The 16,815-nt window shown below is 42.1% G+C and overlaps 1 protein-coding gene across 7 annotated transcripts in view; it reads right to left on the bottom strand.

Annotated features, from left to right (window-relative positions):
* Positions 1-16,815, bottom strand: part of kiaa1109 (KIAA1109 ortholog) — a 527,093-nt gene that overhangs the window by 11,617 nt on the left and 498,661 nt on the right. For all 7 annotated transcript variants that reach the window (XM_041196895.1, XM_041196846.1, XM_041196853.1 and 4 more), the window contains 6 exons: positions 12,580-12,772; positions 11,761-11,978; positions 11,406-11,657; positions 4,761-4,964; positions 1,944-2,138; positions 273-407 (listed from right to left, as the gene is read on the bottom strand). In XM_041196895.1, the coding sequence (XP_041052829.1) occupies positions 273-407; positions 1,944-2,138; positions 4,761-4,964; positions 11,406-11,657; positions 11,761-11,978; positions 12,580-12,772 (1,197 nt within the window). The remainder of the gene's footprint in view (positions 1-272; positions 408-1,943; positions 2,139-4,760; positions 4,965-11,405; positions 11,658-11,760; positions 11,979-12,579; positions 12,773-16,815) is intronic.

Consider the following 16,815-nt stretch of genomic DNA (forward strand, 5'->3'; position numbering starts at 1 on the left):
AGAGCAATTGTTGACGTCAGCAAGCATTAACCAAGAAGAGCAGTTGCATGGTTAGAATCTGACTTCACAGAGGTCAAGGAAGACAGTGGATGATCTCATGAAAAAGACTTAGACATTAGGGGGAAGCTATAAAGAGTTTTGAGGTCAGAACTGGGAGTAGACACAGAATGGCCAAGGCAGTGCAGTAGATTGCACCAATTTTGAAGACAAAAAAAAATCCATGACAATTGGTGTTATTATCAGACACTAAATTATCAAGAAAAGTAACTTACCTTTCTCTTTTTCTTTGAGGTAAGCAGATACGAGGTCATGCAAGAACATAATCAGTTCAGCATCCATGGTCACACAAATATGGTCCGTGAATTCTGTCACAACGCTACACTCTACCTTTGGCTTACTGTTGGGATCTATTGGACAGCAGAAAAAATAAAATCAACACAATTGTCCGGAAGCATGTAAAAAATTTTCTAATTTGTTATTTACTTACTTTAACTTATTCATGTTTAAGGACTAAAAGTTGAATCCAGAACTCTAGCAACTTTAACAGATGTATTTAAGAATCTACTTCAACAATAATTTACAAGCTGAGTAAATTCTAGTAACGTATTACAATAGATTGCACAGACTTGGCCAGCACTGAAAATTTCTCGGTTGGACGTGTCCTGATCAGCAACCAGGAAAGAAAAGGTTGCTAAACTGAGGGAATGCCCACAGCTGATCAGTAATGGTTTCTATCGTGACAACTCTCCACAGGGAAAGAGCAACTACATTAAAAGTATCTTTCACAAAAAAGGTAAAGAATTCTACACAGAAAGTACTTCCCTCCTTTCCCATTCCAGCATAAAAAATATATTCATAAATGTAACAATTCAACAGATTAAGCAGTAAAGCAAAAGCAAAATACTGCGAATTCAAGGGCTGGAATTTTCCAGCTCCCCTGTGCCAGGGCTGGCGAGCCATTGAAATCTCAATTCACATCGATGGGACTGGAAGATCCCGCCAGCATGAGGGGCTGGAAAATTCCAGCCAGGGAATCTGAAACAAAAACAAAAATGCTGGAAACACTCAGCAGATCAGGCAGTATCTGTGGAGAAAAACACAGTTAATAGCCGGAATCTTTTGCCTCTGCAGGAGGTGAGCGGGCCTAAGAATTTGATGGGTTGGCGTTGGGACTAATACCTTCCCACCTCCACTGAAGTGCAGATCTGGGCAGGAAGGCCAGTGGTTGACCTTCCCGCCCCACTTCCACGTGAGTCCCTTAAGTGGCCAATTAACAATTAACTTAAGGGCCTCTTACTGCCTCTGTTGCAATCTTCCCAACTCCACGTGGGCTTGCTGACATGTTGCCTGTACAACTGGTAAAACTGTGTGGGCTGCATGTCAGCTGGAAGGTGGGGTTGGGGGTCCCTTGATCTGCACCAATCTGTGCATGATCAAGAAATGGACATGGGGCAGGGAGTTGGTTGCTGACAGCCACCACCCCCTCTGCCCTTATTGCCGACCCCCATGGCTCCACTCTTCCCACAACCCCACACTGCAAGACGCCTCCCCCAATCGCGCATTTACCTTTTTCATGAGTCACTCCGTGATCCTGGGACTCTGGAGGGTGTTGTTCCGGCAATAGCCATGGGCCTTCTCTCTGTGCTGCCAATTATAACAGCTGCCAGCTGAGTGTCTTCCGGGGTCCTCAGTCTGGAGGAAGGCACACTTAACTGCTGCTTTTTCAGTGAGTGAGACACCCACTGCAAACGGAAGAATCCGCCCAAAGTTTCAGGTCAAGATGACTTAATGAATCAATTCTAATAAAAGAACATCTTGACCTGAAATGTTAACTCTGTTTCTCTCCACAGATGCTATCTGACCTGCTGAGTATTTCCAGCATTTTTTGTTCTTATTGAACAGTAAAGGTCTTTTTAAGATTACAAACATTTTCAAACCTTTACCTTGCAGTGACGGTTCTTGAGGTTCCTGCATGTGTATTGATTTGAAGTCCAGCTGCATCCTTGGCAAGGCAAAAATTGTTTCTGTCTCATGGTTATAGTTGGCAGTTCCACGGAAACCACTAAGCAGATTGGAACTTTTAATGGTTGCTTTACTGTCTTGGGTGTTAGCATCAACATTTCGAAGGAGGTTGAGCTCTATTTGAAAAAAAATACAAACCTCATTTTTACAAACCTTTGCTTCTCCTATTTTGAAACCAAGAATTATTGAGATTTGCTTTGGTTTTAAAGAGAAATTATGCACAAAATGGCAATCTCATGAAATTGCAATAATTGATTAAATAGATGAAACATGAACTTTTCTCAATATTTATGTTTACAATGTCCCGTAAGATCAATGCATTAAATTTAACCCATGGATAATTTTACTTGCAACTTAATGTAAACCTTAAACATATTGGAATTATAGGCACGTTTACACCATTACAAAATACAACTATTTCAGCACTTATATAAATCACAATAATCTACAGTTGACCCTTATGGTAACTATGTAATACTGAAAACTTGATTATATAAATTACACAAAATACTTAAAACAAAATAGGGGAGGTAAAAGGGACTAATTCAGCTGCATTCATTCTACACATTCTAAACTTATTCCAATTCTGCTTCTGTAAGTTTTAATCAGCTACGACCTGCAAAGTAGTTTATGAATCTTAACTACAATCCCTTACGTCCTTTTGTATTTCAAGATAGGGTATGAAAAAGGTAATATCTAAAGCTAATGGTAAAATAAACTTCCCAATTGAGGAATCTGTACTCAAACTTTGAATTGTCAGAGTTTTGAACCTATATCTGCAATCTGAATTTGAATTTAATTGATCTACATTTTGTTTGAAATTTTCCCAGGTTAATCATATTGTCCAGGAACAAAGAAATACGTAAAGCAATTGGTGATCTGAATTTTATTTGAGCATTCAAAGACACAGTTACATTGATCAAAAATCAATGTTTATTTGCATATTGTATTAAAACTAAAACCCCAAATCAGAATTGCAGTACATTTCACAATGTGTGGTTAGATAGTTTACTATAGTATTAGAATTTTGAAATGGCGTTATTTTTGAAAACAGGAATTTTCTCTCGATTGCTATCTTTGATTTTTCTCACAGATGCACCATCCCTGATTGACAGAGTCAGACATTGCATTCCTAGGCCCTTCCTCTCCCTCACCCCAATGATGGTTTCTTATCAGGTTCTTGAAATGAGCAAGACCAAATTAGGGTTACTTTCCATCAATTTTCCATCCCTGTGAGGAAGAGTCAGGCCTCAATAAGCCACAGTAGAAACTGATTCCTGTACAATTTTAGATACGAATCTGCCTCCTAGCAGTCCATGCTGTACTTGTGGTTTGACATACTATACCCCGGAGAGAACAAGGCAAGGAATGGCAAATGGCATTTTCTCTCATTAAAACATACTCTTTTCACAGACCATATACAATCTTCCCAAAAGTAGACTCCATTTCATTGATTTAAGCTTGAGGGAAACCTCTGCATCAACATGGCTATTTTCCCACAGTTAGCCAACATAAATTACAGAACACCTATCTATTCTCATGTTTACCCTGGACTATTTTTTTAAAAGCCACTTTTCAAAAGACTTCTCGCTTGGGCCAATAACTGTTGTTTCGCTGGCTGAAACCAGTGGCTGAGGTTTACAAAGGCCTTTAGTAAGTTGGAGAAGAACTTTTGGAGGACATTGGTTTGATGTGGAAGACTGACATTCCAGCTCTCTCTATAAACCATGTCAGAATGTTAAAATCTCCCAAAAGGCTACTTTGCATTGATTTAGAAAGATGCAACTTCTGTCACCAAACTCAACAATGTACCAAAATACCTAGATAGTTCACAGACTCAACATATGAACGTTTTCCTGGAATCTTTTAGGTAAGAGCCAATCTACTCCTGTTGTAAAGAGCCCATGTAGGATGTTTCCTGGAAACCATATCATCATTTTTATTCTCTTATTGCAACCCTTTGACTTCACCTGTTATAGTCAGGTAGCTTAAGACCTTGGGCGTTATAAATTCCATTTTTCCTGGGACAAATCTTTACACATTAGTGGAATTATCTAATAACTAAGGATGTGTAAGTCCACTAGGTGCATGAAGGGCAACAGGGCACATTGAGAGTGCTGAATTGGAATACATTAGAGATGACTGAAAGACTTCCCTAAACCAAACGTTGAGCGTGGCACAAAAGCATTGCCGCTCTGCATTATCTTACAAGACTAATGACCTCTAGGTTCAACCACAACCTGAAGTTATGTTTTACAATGTCAAAACTGAGAGCCCATTTACAGTGGTGTATATACAAAAAGATCTGTTGGACCATTTCACTTTCCTGCAATATGTCAGATTGTGTGGTTAATTTCTTCAACAGTCTTTCCATAGTACCAGAGTTCACGTTGCCCATAATTGCTCACATGTATACAGAGCATTACAACCATCTTATATGGCTGGATAGCTAAAACTGGACTTAAAAATGTTCTCACTTTTAGAAATTAAAGTCAGAAAATTGCTCTTTCTCCCACTTTGTAGACAAATCAGCATACAAAATGATCACGCATTGAAGCAAAGCGCAGTCAATGAGAAAATTGTACTAAGTTGGTTTGGCATTAAGCTGCTGTAGCATAGCATAAAGCAGTGTTGTAAAACACACTCTTTAAAGGGATGGTCTGCTATTTGGAGTTCTTATTCGAAAATAAATCAATCGAACGAAAATGAAAAATAAATAAGTTATTAAACTTTCTTACCTTCATTCCTCATGGCAGTAACGTAGTTGAACCACTCCTGTACAGTTGCAACACCATGTGGTGGGTTTTCATGACGACGTCTCGTTATTTTGGTGATTGTTGCCATTGGACTTTCTAAAGCACCACCAGGCTTTGTAACCATTGTATTATGTCCCAAATGAAAGTCCAGTGTTTGTACAATGTACGTTGAATGATCGCTGGCACCTTTAGGACGATTAAAATAATGAGTGTGGCTAAATACAGTTCAGATCAACAAGCTTACAGTTTTTAGAATTGGCAGATATACTGGTTAAAAACTTACTTTCCTTCAAAATGAAAATGTCGATGCATTTATACCAGCTCTAACTATTTAGCTTTATTTTACTCATTCCGGTTTCCAATTGATTTTGTTGAATAGTAGAAATAAAAATACTCAGTAAGGTTAAAGGAGGTTAAAGGTCTTGTCCCACCCACCCCTTAATCCAGCTCTTCTTGTCCCACCCAGCCCTTAAACCAGCTTATATTTCACCTCTCTTCTATTTTTACTTAGTTCTGCTGAAGGGTCATTCGGACTCGAAATGTTGACTGCGCTCCTATCCGCAGATGCTGCCAGACCTGCCGAGTTCTTCCAGGTATTTTTGTTAAAATTAAAGGAGGGTTTGTTTCAACTATTTACATTTCTAATAAAAAGTCGTAAACTCAAACTACTTAACAAAAGTGACTTCTGGTCAAGAAGGAGCCTCATTGGGTTGATCTACTTTAACTAAAGGTGGATCTCCCAGAACTTTTAATCAATTTATAAATGATGGATTAGAGATATACTTGTTTGAAACAGGGTTGTATGGAGCATAAACTGGAAGTCTCACTAATGGTCAGCGAGCAATTTGGGTAAATCTGCTAGCAGGAACAACTGACCTGCTCGTGGGCTGTGCTCAGTATATCATAATTAGTTGAGGGGACAGTGATCTGTGATCTAATTGACCAAACAGATTCAATGACACTCAATCAAACAAATATAAGACTTACAGTAAGATAGACAGATGTGATTAAATGTGACATAAAAGAAATTTTAAAAAACCCTCAGTGTTTACTTAACCTCATTTAGAAATTAAAACAGATGCCATTGGGGAAAGTTCTGAAGAAATATCACTTAAATTCTAAGTAATATTGAGACTAAGATGTTTCAACTACCAACCTGGTGTTATAATAAACAAGGAGGGAATTTTGACAGCCTCATTATGACACGTTATTGTTCTTTAAACTAAATCAGTTTGGTTTAACTATTTTATCTCAGCATTCAAAATCTCTACTATATTACAGATATATATTATAAAAATGTACAATCTTGGAACACAATTAATTTATTACACTATGAGTTATTAAACAAATGGATTCTCCTGTTGCTGCAACAAATGATTGTTCAGCAAGGACTGGATATAAAAACATATAGTAAACCTCACAAAAGTCATTCAGTGTGCAGTAAAAGCTTCACAAAATCCATTTTCATTCATTAAGGAAAACCTTTAGAGTGGAAACAATGTTACTGACATTGGAATAATTGTACTTTCATCTTACAATAAACTTCTATTATTATAACACATGTTTAGTATGGGGGCACTAAACAAAGACATAGGGTTATTTTCACCAGTAGCATCACTGCTATGTGGGCAAAATTGGCCAACCTAGGGCAAAGATCAGGACATTTTAAAAGTGTGTTACGTCCAAAACATAGGAACATAGGAAATAGATGCAGCAGTAGGCCATTCGGCCCCTCAAGCCTGCTCCACCATTCAACTAGATTATGGCTGATCTTCTATCTCAGTGCGGGAAAATGGCATTATCTCCACATCTCTTGGTACCTTTAGTAGTTAAAAATTTGTCGATCTTTGTCTTGAAAATGACTCAATGACTGAGCCTCCACAGCCCTCAGGGGTAGAGAATTCCAAAGATTCACTACCCTCTTGAGTGAAGAAATCCTTCCTTATCTGAGCCCCAATTGGCCTACCCTTTATTCTGAGGCTATGTCCCCAGATTCTATAGCACCCCCACCACCACCCCCCCAACCCCCCCACACAGGGGAAACGTCCTGCATATGCCCTCTTGAGCCCTGTAAGAACTTTGTTGGTTTGAATGAGATCACATCTCATTCTTCTAAACTCTAGAGAATACAGGCCCAGTCTCCTCGATCGCTCCTCATAGGATAATTCCGCCAACACAGGAATCAGTCTGGTGAACAGTTGCTGTACTCCCTCTATGGAAAGTATATTCTTTCTTAGATAAGGGGTCCAAAATTCTACACAATACTCCAGGTGTAGTCTCACAAAGGCCTATACAACTGCAGCAAGATCTCTTTACTCCTGTACTCAAATCCTCCTGCAATAAAGGCCAACATATCATTTGCCTTCTTAATAGCTTGCCTGCTCCTGCATACTACCTTTCAGTGACTCAAGAACAACAACACCCAAGTTCCTTTGGACATCAACACTTCCCAATCTGTCCCCATTTAAGAAACACTCTGCATTTATTTTTCCTACCTACCAAAATGGATAACTTCTGAATTTTCCATATTATAATCAGTCTGCTATGTTCTTGTCCACTCACTAAGCCTAAATCCCCTTGAAACCTCTTAGCATCCTTTTCACAACTCACATTCCCACTTAGTTCTGTGTCATCAGCAAATTTGGAAACATTACAATTGATCCCCATATCCAAATCATTGATATAGATTGTGAATAGCTGGGGCCCAAGCGCTGATCCTTGTGGTAACTTGCTTGTCATAGCCTGCCAACCTGAGAATGACCCATTTACTCCTACTCTCTGTTTTCTGTCCAATAACCAATTCTCAATCCATGCCAGTATATTACGCCCTATCTTGTGTTCTATTTTTGATTACTAACCTCTTGTGTGGGACCTTATACACCAAATCCACTGGTTCCCCTTTATCTATTCTGCTAGTTACATCCTCAAAAAAACTTCAACAGGTTTGTCAAACATGATTGCCCTTTCATAAATCCATGGTGACTCTGCCCAATCCTACCATTATCTTCTAAGTGTTCAGTTATCACATCCTTTATAATAAATTCTAGCATTGTCCCTGTTATTGATGTCAGGCTAACAGGTTAGTAGTTCACCATTTTCTCCCTCCCTCCTTTCTTCAATAGTGGAGTTATATTTGCCACCTTCAATCTGCAGGAATATTGCAGAATCTATAGAATTTTGGAAGATGATCACCAAAACATCCATTATCTCTACAGCCACCTCTTTCAATACTCTGGGATGTCGATCACCAGGTCCAGGGGATTTATCAACTTTTGATCCCATTAAGTTTTCCAGTATTACTTTTTTACTAATACTAATCTCTTTCAGTTCCTCATGCTCACTAGCCTCTTGGTTCTCTAGTATTTTTGGAACGATTTCCATATCTTCCTCCTTGAAGATAGATGCAAAGTATTTGTTTAGCTTCTCTGCCATTTCCTTATTCCCCATTACAAATCATCCTGCGTTGGCCTGTAATGGATCCAATTTGTCTTTGTTAATCTTTTCCTTTCTACATACCTAGAGGAGCTTATATAGTCGGTTTTTAATATTTTTCACCAGTTTCTCATATTCTATTTTCTCTTTCTTTGTCAGTTTCTTGGTCCTCCTTTGCTAAATTCTAAAAAGCTCCCAATTCTCAGGTTTGCTACTTTTTTGGCCACTTAATAATCCTCTTTCTTTGATCTAATGCAATCTTTTACTTCTTATGTTAGCCACAGTTGGAACTTGCTGGGTTTTTGTGCATTAAAAGAATGTAATTTTGTTCGAAACTATGGCCTGAACTTTTCCTGCATTGGGCAGGCTTGGCATGAGCGGATGGAGGCGTTTGTGGAGCCAACCGCTGCCCGCAATCGGCTCCGCACTGCCATTTTACGCAGGCAGGCCATTTAAGGTGTGCCCAGTGTGTATTGCGAGCAGTAGCGCTGAGTGCTACTTATGCAGGCGGGGAGAGGAGAGAGAGTCGGGTCCAGCGCTCTTTCACGCATGCACACGGAGCTGACTCAGGGAGATTGAAGCGTTTTTAAATAAATAAATACATGGAATAAAAAATTAATGAAACATGTCCCCTCATGTGGCTGTGTCATATGAGAGGGGACATGTTTTTATTTTTCAGAAATTTTTAAAATTTAATTTGTAAATGCTTTAGGAAATCTCATCCTGCTCACGGATGAGGTTTCCTAAAAAACTTAAAGGCCGCTTGGCCTTTTTGCCTGCCCGCCAACCGTAAGGTTGGATGGGCAGCGTAAATCTGAAATCAATTAATTCCTTAATGGACTTAATAGGCCTTTAAATTATTAGTGGGTACCCGACTGCCGAACGAAACATCACAAGACAGCGTTATTTTACGTGCCGGCGTGTTGGGCCTGCCCCCGCACGCCGATTGAAAAATCCTGGCCTATGTTAGCCATTGCCTGTCTACTATCATACCTTTTAACGGAGTTGCCCAATCCACTAAAGCCAATTTGCCCCTCATTACTTCATAGTTTCCTTTGTTTTGATTTAAGACCCTGGTTTCTGATTGAACTACTTCACTTCATGTAAAATTCTATCATATTATGGTCACCCTTTCCTAAAGGCTCCTTTACAACAAGATTATTAATGAGCCCTTTCTCATTGCACAATACTAGATCTAAAATAGCCCATTCCTTAGTTGGTTCCACCATGTACTGGTCTAGAAAACCATCTTGCATACATTCCAAGAATTTGTCCTCCACAACATTAGTATTAATTAGGTTTATCCAGTCTATATGTAGTATGAAATCCCTCATGATTACCCTTGTTACATGCACGTCTAAATTCCTGATTTACACAATGACTTAAATTACTACTGCTGTTTGGTGGCCGATGAACAACTCCCACCAGTGTTTCCTCCTACCCCTTGCTGTTTCTTAGTTCCCCCCAAACTGATTCTATGTCTTGATCTAGTGAACTAAGGTCCTCTCTCACTCCTGTGCGGATGCCCTCTTTAAATTAACAGAGCTATGCCCTTTCTGAATGTCACAAACCCTTTGATATCCAGGTCCCACCTTTGGTTTCCTGGTAGCCACGTCTCTTTAATGGCTATCAGGTCATACATATAAATTTCTATTTGAGCTGGCAAGTTTCTCCCCAGCATAATCTCTGGAGCCATGTGCAAATTGGCATAGGGTAAATATGATTAGAGAGATGAATGTGTGGCTCAAAGACTGGTGCGGAAGAAGTAGGTTCCGGTTCATGTTTTATCTGTTTTATTGTGAATACTGCAGGCATTCAGATACAGAGTCCTTAATTCCGTTTTTTCACTGTTTTTGTAAACTCTAGCCCTATCTGCTGGCACACTCTTAAATTTGCAATTACTATTCCTTCCTGCCGTACTCTGATTATTACCTTGATCCATTGCCTTGTTAGTTCCCTTTAATTTACTCAAGCTTCCCCTGCATGATCCTTCCCTCCACTATTTAGTTTAAAGCCCTTTCTACTTCCCTAGTTATGCGACTCACTAGAACACTGGTCCCAGCACGGTTCAGGTGAAGTCCGTCCCAATGGTACAGTCCCCACTTTCCCTAGTATTGATGCCAGTGGCCCATGAACCGGAACCTACTTCTTCCGCACCAGTCTTTGAGCCACACATTCATCTCTCTAATCATATTTACCCTATGCCAATTTGCACATGGCTCCAGAGATTACTAACTTTGAGGTTGTGCCTTTTAAATTAGTGCCTACCTCCTCATACTCCCTATGCAGAACCTCTTTCCTAGACTTACCTACATAATTGGTACCTACATGGATCATGACAACTGGATCCTCCCCCTCCGACTGCAAGTTTCTCTCCAGCCCTGAGCAGATATCTGAAACCCTGGCACCGGGTAGGCAACACGGCCTTCTGCATTCTCACTCTTGGCTGCAGAGAACAGTGTCTATCCTCCTGACTATACTGGTTCCTACCACCACTACATTCCTTTCAACTCCCCCTACTTGAATGGCTGTACCACGGTGCCATGGTCAGTCTGCTCATTCATACAACAGCCCTTGCTCTTGTCCATAAGCTTTGCAAGAACTTCAAACTTGTTGCTGAATTGCAAGGTCTGAGGCTCCTCCACTTCCACCTTCTCGATCCCCTTACCTGCCTGACTCTCAGTTACACCCTCCTGTCTCTGACCAAATAAGTCAGATGATGCTAATCTAACGGGTGTGGCTGCCTTCTGGAACAAAGTGTCCAGGTAACTTTCCCCCTCCCTGACCCGTCACAATGTCTGCTGAAACTCCTCAAGCCACAGACACTTACTACAGATATGTTGGCTATGGATTGCAGTGGCATTCTGGAGCTCCCACAAGCTGCAACCATGACACATCACTAGACCTGCTAACTTTAATGTGTTAATAAAATTTATTTTTCTTAATTAATTTATAGTTCCCCTCTTTACCGAACTCTCTCAGTCATCAAACACCTGGCTTCATACATTGTGCACTCAAGCACCACTCTATACAGACAATAACTATCTAAATCCTATTTGCTTTAATATGAAAATGCAAATATAATTGCAGGCTAAGATGCATGTATAGGACTGGGACATTATATAACAATCATATAAAAATACTTCCTTATTGCAAAATGAGCCCATCCTCAACCCAAAGCTGTTTCTCATTTACCATCTTCCCAGATTTTCTGAGCCTCAGTCCAGAAAGCAATGTTGGGCTCCTCCAGGTGGAATAACGCCCAAGATTTTGAACGGAAGTTTGGTCCATGAAAGCATGCCAGAGTCATATGATTTCCATGCAAGCTCATGGATCCACCCAGCTGTACTGCATCTTCAGGCAAAGGCATTTGGAATAGGGAGATCTGGCATCCAGCAATCACTTTTAACACTTCTGGCCAATGGCGATGATGTGCTGCATCTAGTACTGCCAACAAGAAAGAAAACAAAGTACAGATACAGCCTAAATTTTTTTTCATATTTTTAAGTTTATATATTTCTTTCAAGAAAGTTAGGTTGGTAATTCTCACAATGTTCACTGGAGCTCCTCTCCACATTTATTACTGGTGTTTTTGGGGGTAGGTACTGGACAGGTCCCCAGGTAGAAAGGGCTCGTTTGCTGGTATCAAACTGCTGAGTGAAAAATTCCTGCAATTTCATTCCAATTTTAATGAGGTCTGGTGTGGTTGATCGCGAGATCATGACCTGGAAAATGTCCCATTGTAGATCTCCATGAACAAAAACTTCACTGGAAGGGTTGAGAATAAATAAAATTAAAATTAATAAATACTTAAAATGTTGTGTATGTTAATTCCAGAATTTAACTTTCAGTTTGTAAGTAGCTTTTATGCATGCATAGGACTGCTACATTATATAATAACGTAAAAAAAACTTCCTCAATGCCAATTGAACCCATTCCCAACTCAAAGTCATTTCTCATTTACCATCTTTCCAGACTTTGAGCCTCAGTCCAAAAGGCAATGTTGAGCTCCTCAAGGTGGAATAAGGCCTAAGATTTTGAACGCAAGTTCATACCATGAAAACATGCCAGAGCGCGTTTAAGAATTTATAGGAAACTCAGAGACACAAACTCAAATGCTCCAAACATTCCAGATGACTAAACTGATAAGAACGTAGTTAACAGTTAAATATCCATACCCCCAAAATCTATGAGTATGTGGCATTAGACATCAGTAAGTATTTTACTACAGGAACTTCCTTTTTACGAAATGGAACAATAGCACAGCTCAAATCATTTGCAATCGTAAGCAAAATTATAGTTGGCTAAAAGATTCCCATGCATAATCATGGCACATATAATTATACCCATAATTAACAAGGTCATGTACCTTTTTTCAGTCATGCTCAAGTCTACTGTATTATGAAGATTGACTTTCCATTCATCTTGTAGTTGCAGATCTGCATTGCTGAAAATTCCCATCAGGATACTTGATCCCATATAATCAACTCGTGCATCAGTGGAACCCAATGTGATCTGGATTTTGTGGCTGGGTTGTTGGTTTGGGTGTTCTGATATGTGAGCTTCAAACAGTAAGTGAAGTTATTTTCCATCAATTTTTAAGTATAAGTACTTGAAATATTGAAAATTTCTTTTGACATGTAAAAGGTCATAAATGCATTAGAAAACAAAATTTTTAAAAATTTTGCTGCCTCCTTACATTTCCTTTCTCAATGTTGTATAGTAAAGCAAAACAGCATATTATTGCTAGATCAAATTAAAACCGAACAATTAACATAATTCTAGTTATAATGACTAAAACTATTTGCAGGGAAATACCACAAAGATCATTCAAAACATTCTCCCATAATTTTTCCCTTATTTTTTGCTTTATGCTTTTCAACAGTCTTATATTGTGCCTTTGAGCAGTTATTGCTTGAAAGATACCAAATAAGCATAAGTTGTTGTGATCACACGGCGGGGGGGGGAGGTGACATAGTGGTAATGACATTGGAATAGGAAGCCAGAGGCCCAGGCTAATGCTCTGGAGACATAGGTTTAAATTCCATCACTGCAGCTGGTGGAATTTAAATTCAATTGATAATTCTGGAACTGGAAACTAACCTTAGTAATGGAGTTCATAAAACTATCATCATTAAACTAATGTCCGTTAAGGATAGAAATTTGCCATCCTTACTTGGTTTGGCCAACATGTGACTCCAGACCAATAACAATATGGTTGACTCTTAACTGACCTCTGAAATTGCCCAGCAAGCTGATCAGTTCAAAGGCAATTAGGGATGGGCAACAAATGCTGGCCTTGTCTGCAAAGCCCACATCCCATGAAACAATAAATAAAAGTTATGATTTCAGTTTCAATTTTAACTACAGGCAGAATTTTCCATCTGGCACCACGACAGGTTAAACTGTGTGCCCCCAAGTGTGATGAAGGCAGCATGTGGCCAAGGCAAGGGGGTGGGGGAAGGACACACCTGGCATATTTGTGTGGGTGTTTGGCAGCAACGGGGTAAGGATGCATTGGACCCCTGCAATGGCCAACTGGGCTTAGGGTAGGCCGGCCATGAGGAGAATCACTGTACAAGTATCACTTATCAATGCTCTTTTCTCATTGCCAGGAGAAGAATTCTCACAACGCTGTTGAGCGGGTGAGGATTGATGGTGGGCCCGCCCAGGTGTTGCTGCTTAGCCGCTTCGAGCAGGAGGCCCTCGACCTGGAGAGGTGCCATGCACTCAGGTCTACCGGAGCCGGAGAGGCTGGGGTTCCACGGGCAGGTATGTGTGGCCAACACTCACGTCACCAGTAGTCACCCAACAGCCATGGCAGTGCTGAATAGTGAGTGACTTCACCAACATGGCTTGCCCATTGCGTGTGGAAAGATGAGCGCATGATGATCCGGGGGATAGGCATGTACATTGACATTTTCCGCATGCTAACTGGTCGAATTTCCTTACTCTTCCTTTCAGCATCAGCAGCACAGGGCCAGACCCAGAGGGGCAGGGGACCCCTCTGATACCTGAGGACCATGAAGTTCCAACATCATAAGTGTCACACCATCTCTGCCAGTGCAAATACTGGTAGCCCGGTGGGCATCAGATCCTCGGCTTGTGTCCCGGGGCACAACTGTGAGGGCACTTAGACTCTGGAGGAGCTGGCAGAGACAGAGAATGCCCATGGCGCAAGCAGTCGGAGGACTGCTGGGGCCCAGGCATATGCTCAGTTCGTGGCTGATGATGAGCCTCTGGAGTCATCCGCGATACAGCCATCTATGAGATGCAGCCGGGTGTGCACGACCATCTGGTGGAGATACATGAGGCTGTGCTTGGTTTGGTGTCAGTGGTGGAGGACTCTACGCAGACTGTAGCCAATGCTTTGAGCCTCATGGATGAGCGCCAAGCTTCCTCTATGAAGAGAGTGGCGACTCTCATGGAGAGGCAGCTCCAGGGACAGGATCAGGGGTTCCTGGGGTCGCACTCGGACTTGCAATCCCTCATAGCAGGCAGGGCAAGCACAGGCTCCACGGGCCAGAGGACATCTGCCTAAGTCATTGAGGCCAACAAGACAGCAGATTTCAGATGGCAGTGCCAGCGAGGGGGCACCACAAAGACATAGTACCCGCTAACGTAAAGTTAAGGCACCTTAGGCTCACCTCGGGTTCATCCCTGGTGGTTTTTTTCTGGCTCCCCCTATGAGTTCCTTCTGATTGTGTTTGCAGTGCAACACCACTTTATTTGTGTTATGTTAACAGACTTTTGTGAAAGCATTAAATTAAGATTGTTTAACATGGCTGGGGGTGCCTCTTTTCTTGGGCAGGTGGATGGATCCCTGAGATGTTAGGAGTGATTTTGTGTCATTGACATTTATTGACTGGGCCCATCGTCAATGCTCCTATCCTGACAGGTTTGGCACTAATGCCTCCAGTATGGAGCCTGCAGCCCAGGCTTGTGTTGGAAGTCCATATGTGCTGTGCTAGCTGAAGGTTCCTTGGATTAGAGTGTCCTGGGTGTCCTTGCCTCCCTGGAGCATGCCCGGGTCAGTGTCTGCCCCTTCATCATTTCCCTGTGCGTGCTCATCCTCAGACTCACTGCTGGACTCATCGTGTTCAGGCACAGCCATTCTGTCTACATCTTTTTCGTCCACAGCATCCCCCCTTTGCAGTGCAAGATTGTGGAGAGCGCAGCATGCAACCACTATCAGTAACAGTTGATCTGGGGGTACTGGAGTGCGCCCCTGGAACGGTCCATTTTGAGAAGACTGATGGCTCTCTCCACCACCCCTGTGGAGGCGTGACTTCTATTGTACCGCTGCTCATCTTCTGTTCTTGGATGGCGGAGAGGCGTCATGAACCACCTTCTGAGGGGATAGCCCTTGTCACCCAGCAGCCATCCATCCAGTGGGGCTGGAGCACTGAAGAGCCCCGGAACCTGCGAGTGGCTGAGGATGTAGGCGTTGTGGGAACTGCCTGCGTACCTTGCAGCGGCTTGCAGAATCTGCAGCTTGGGATCACACACTATTTGCACGTTCATGGAGTGGAAGCCCTTCCTGTTGATGAAAGCACCGGGCTCACCTGCTGGTGCTTTGATGGCCACATGTGTACAGTCTATTGCACCCTAGACGCAGGGGAAGCCAGCAATTGCCTCTGGCTCGCTATGTCTGGCTGGCCTTGTCCCAGCAGTAGTGGATGAAGGTCAATGCATGCCTGAACAGAGCGTTTGTGACCTGCTTGACACAAGTGCGGACAGCTGATTGGGACACACTGCAAAGATCACCCACTGAACCCTGGAAAGAGCTGGAGGCATAAAAGTTGAGGGCAGCTGTGACCTTTAGAGCTACAGACATGGGGTGTCCAATCACACAGTCAGCTAAGATTTCTGGCCCAATCATCTGACAGATAGTGTTGACTGTCTCCCTTGACAGACAGAGCCTCCTTCGGCATTGCACCTCAGACATATTGAGGTAGCTGCTTCGCCACCTGTATACCCTAGCAACAGGATAATGGCGTCTTCTGTGGCCCCTTACACCTTGGACCACCTCTTGGCCCTGCACCCCTTGTGTCTGTGCCTGTCCTTCCAAATGTGGCTCCCCTGGAGGCTGAATATGCACTCCTGGCCTCCTCCCCCTTCTAGTCCTCCCTTCTTCCTCAAAGGAGGTGCCTCCAGTGGAGAGATCACCTCCCATCCCCAGGCTCAGGGAGGCTTCCTGAAACCTACAGGCTCCAAAACAAATCCTCACTGCAAAGTGCTGACCTGAAGGTTATGAGTCCAGTCCAAGCAGCTGGAATGCGTTTTGAAGTTTTCCAGCTCACACAGGCAATTTTCAATAACTTTTGTACAATAACTTTTAAATTTGTAGAATCGCAGCCCCACTGAACCCTCTTCTCCCACTCGTGGATGAGGTTCATACAAATTTCTGCCATCCGCCTGCCCGTTGTGCCTGTGCGACAAGCCGAATATCGCACGGGCACCGCAAAATCCCTGTCAATTGGAGCCTCAAGGGCCTTAAGTGGCCGGTTAATTAATGGCAGGCATGCAATGGAGATCGTCGTGTGCCCGCCCACAAAATATTGCAATGGCGCACGGTGACATTGGGACACTCACCCGATGTCAC

This window comes from Carcharodon carcharias, chromosome 1, assembly GCF_017639515.1.
Source record: "Carcharodon carcharias isolate sCarCar2 chromosome 1, sCarCar2.pri, whole genome shotgun sequence".
Taxonomy (NCBI): Eukaryota; Metazoa; Chordata; class Chondrichthyes; order Lamniformes; family Lamnidae; genus Carcharodon; species Carcharodon carcharias.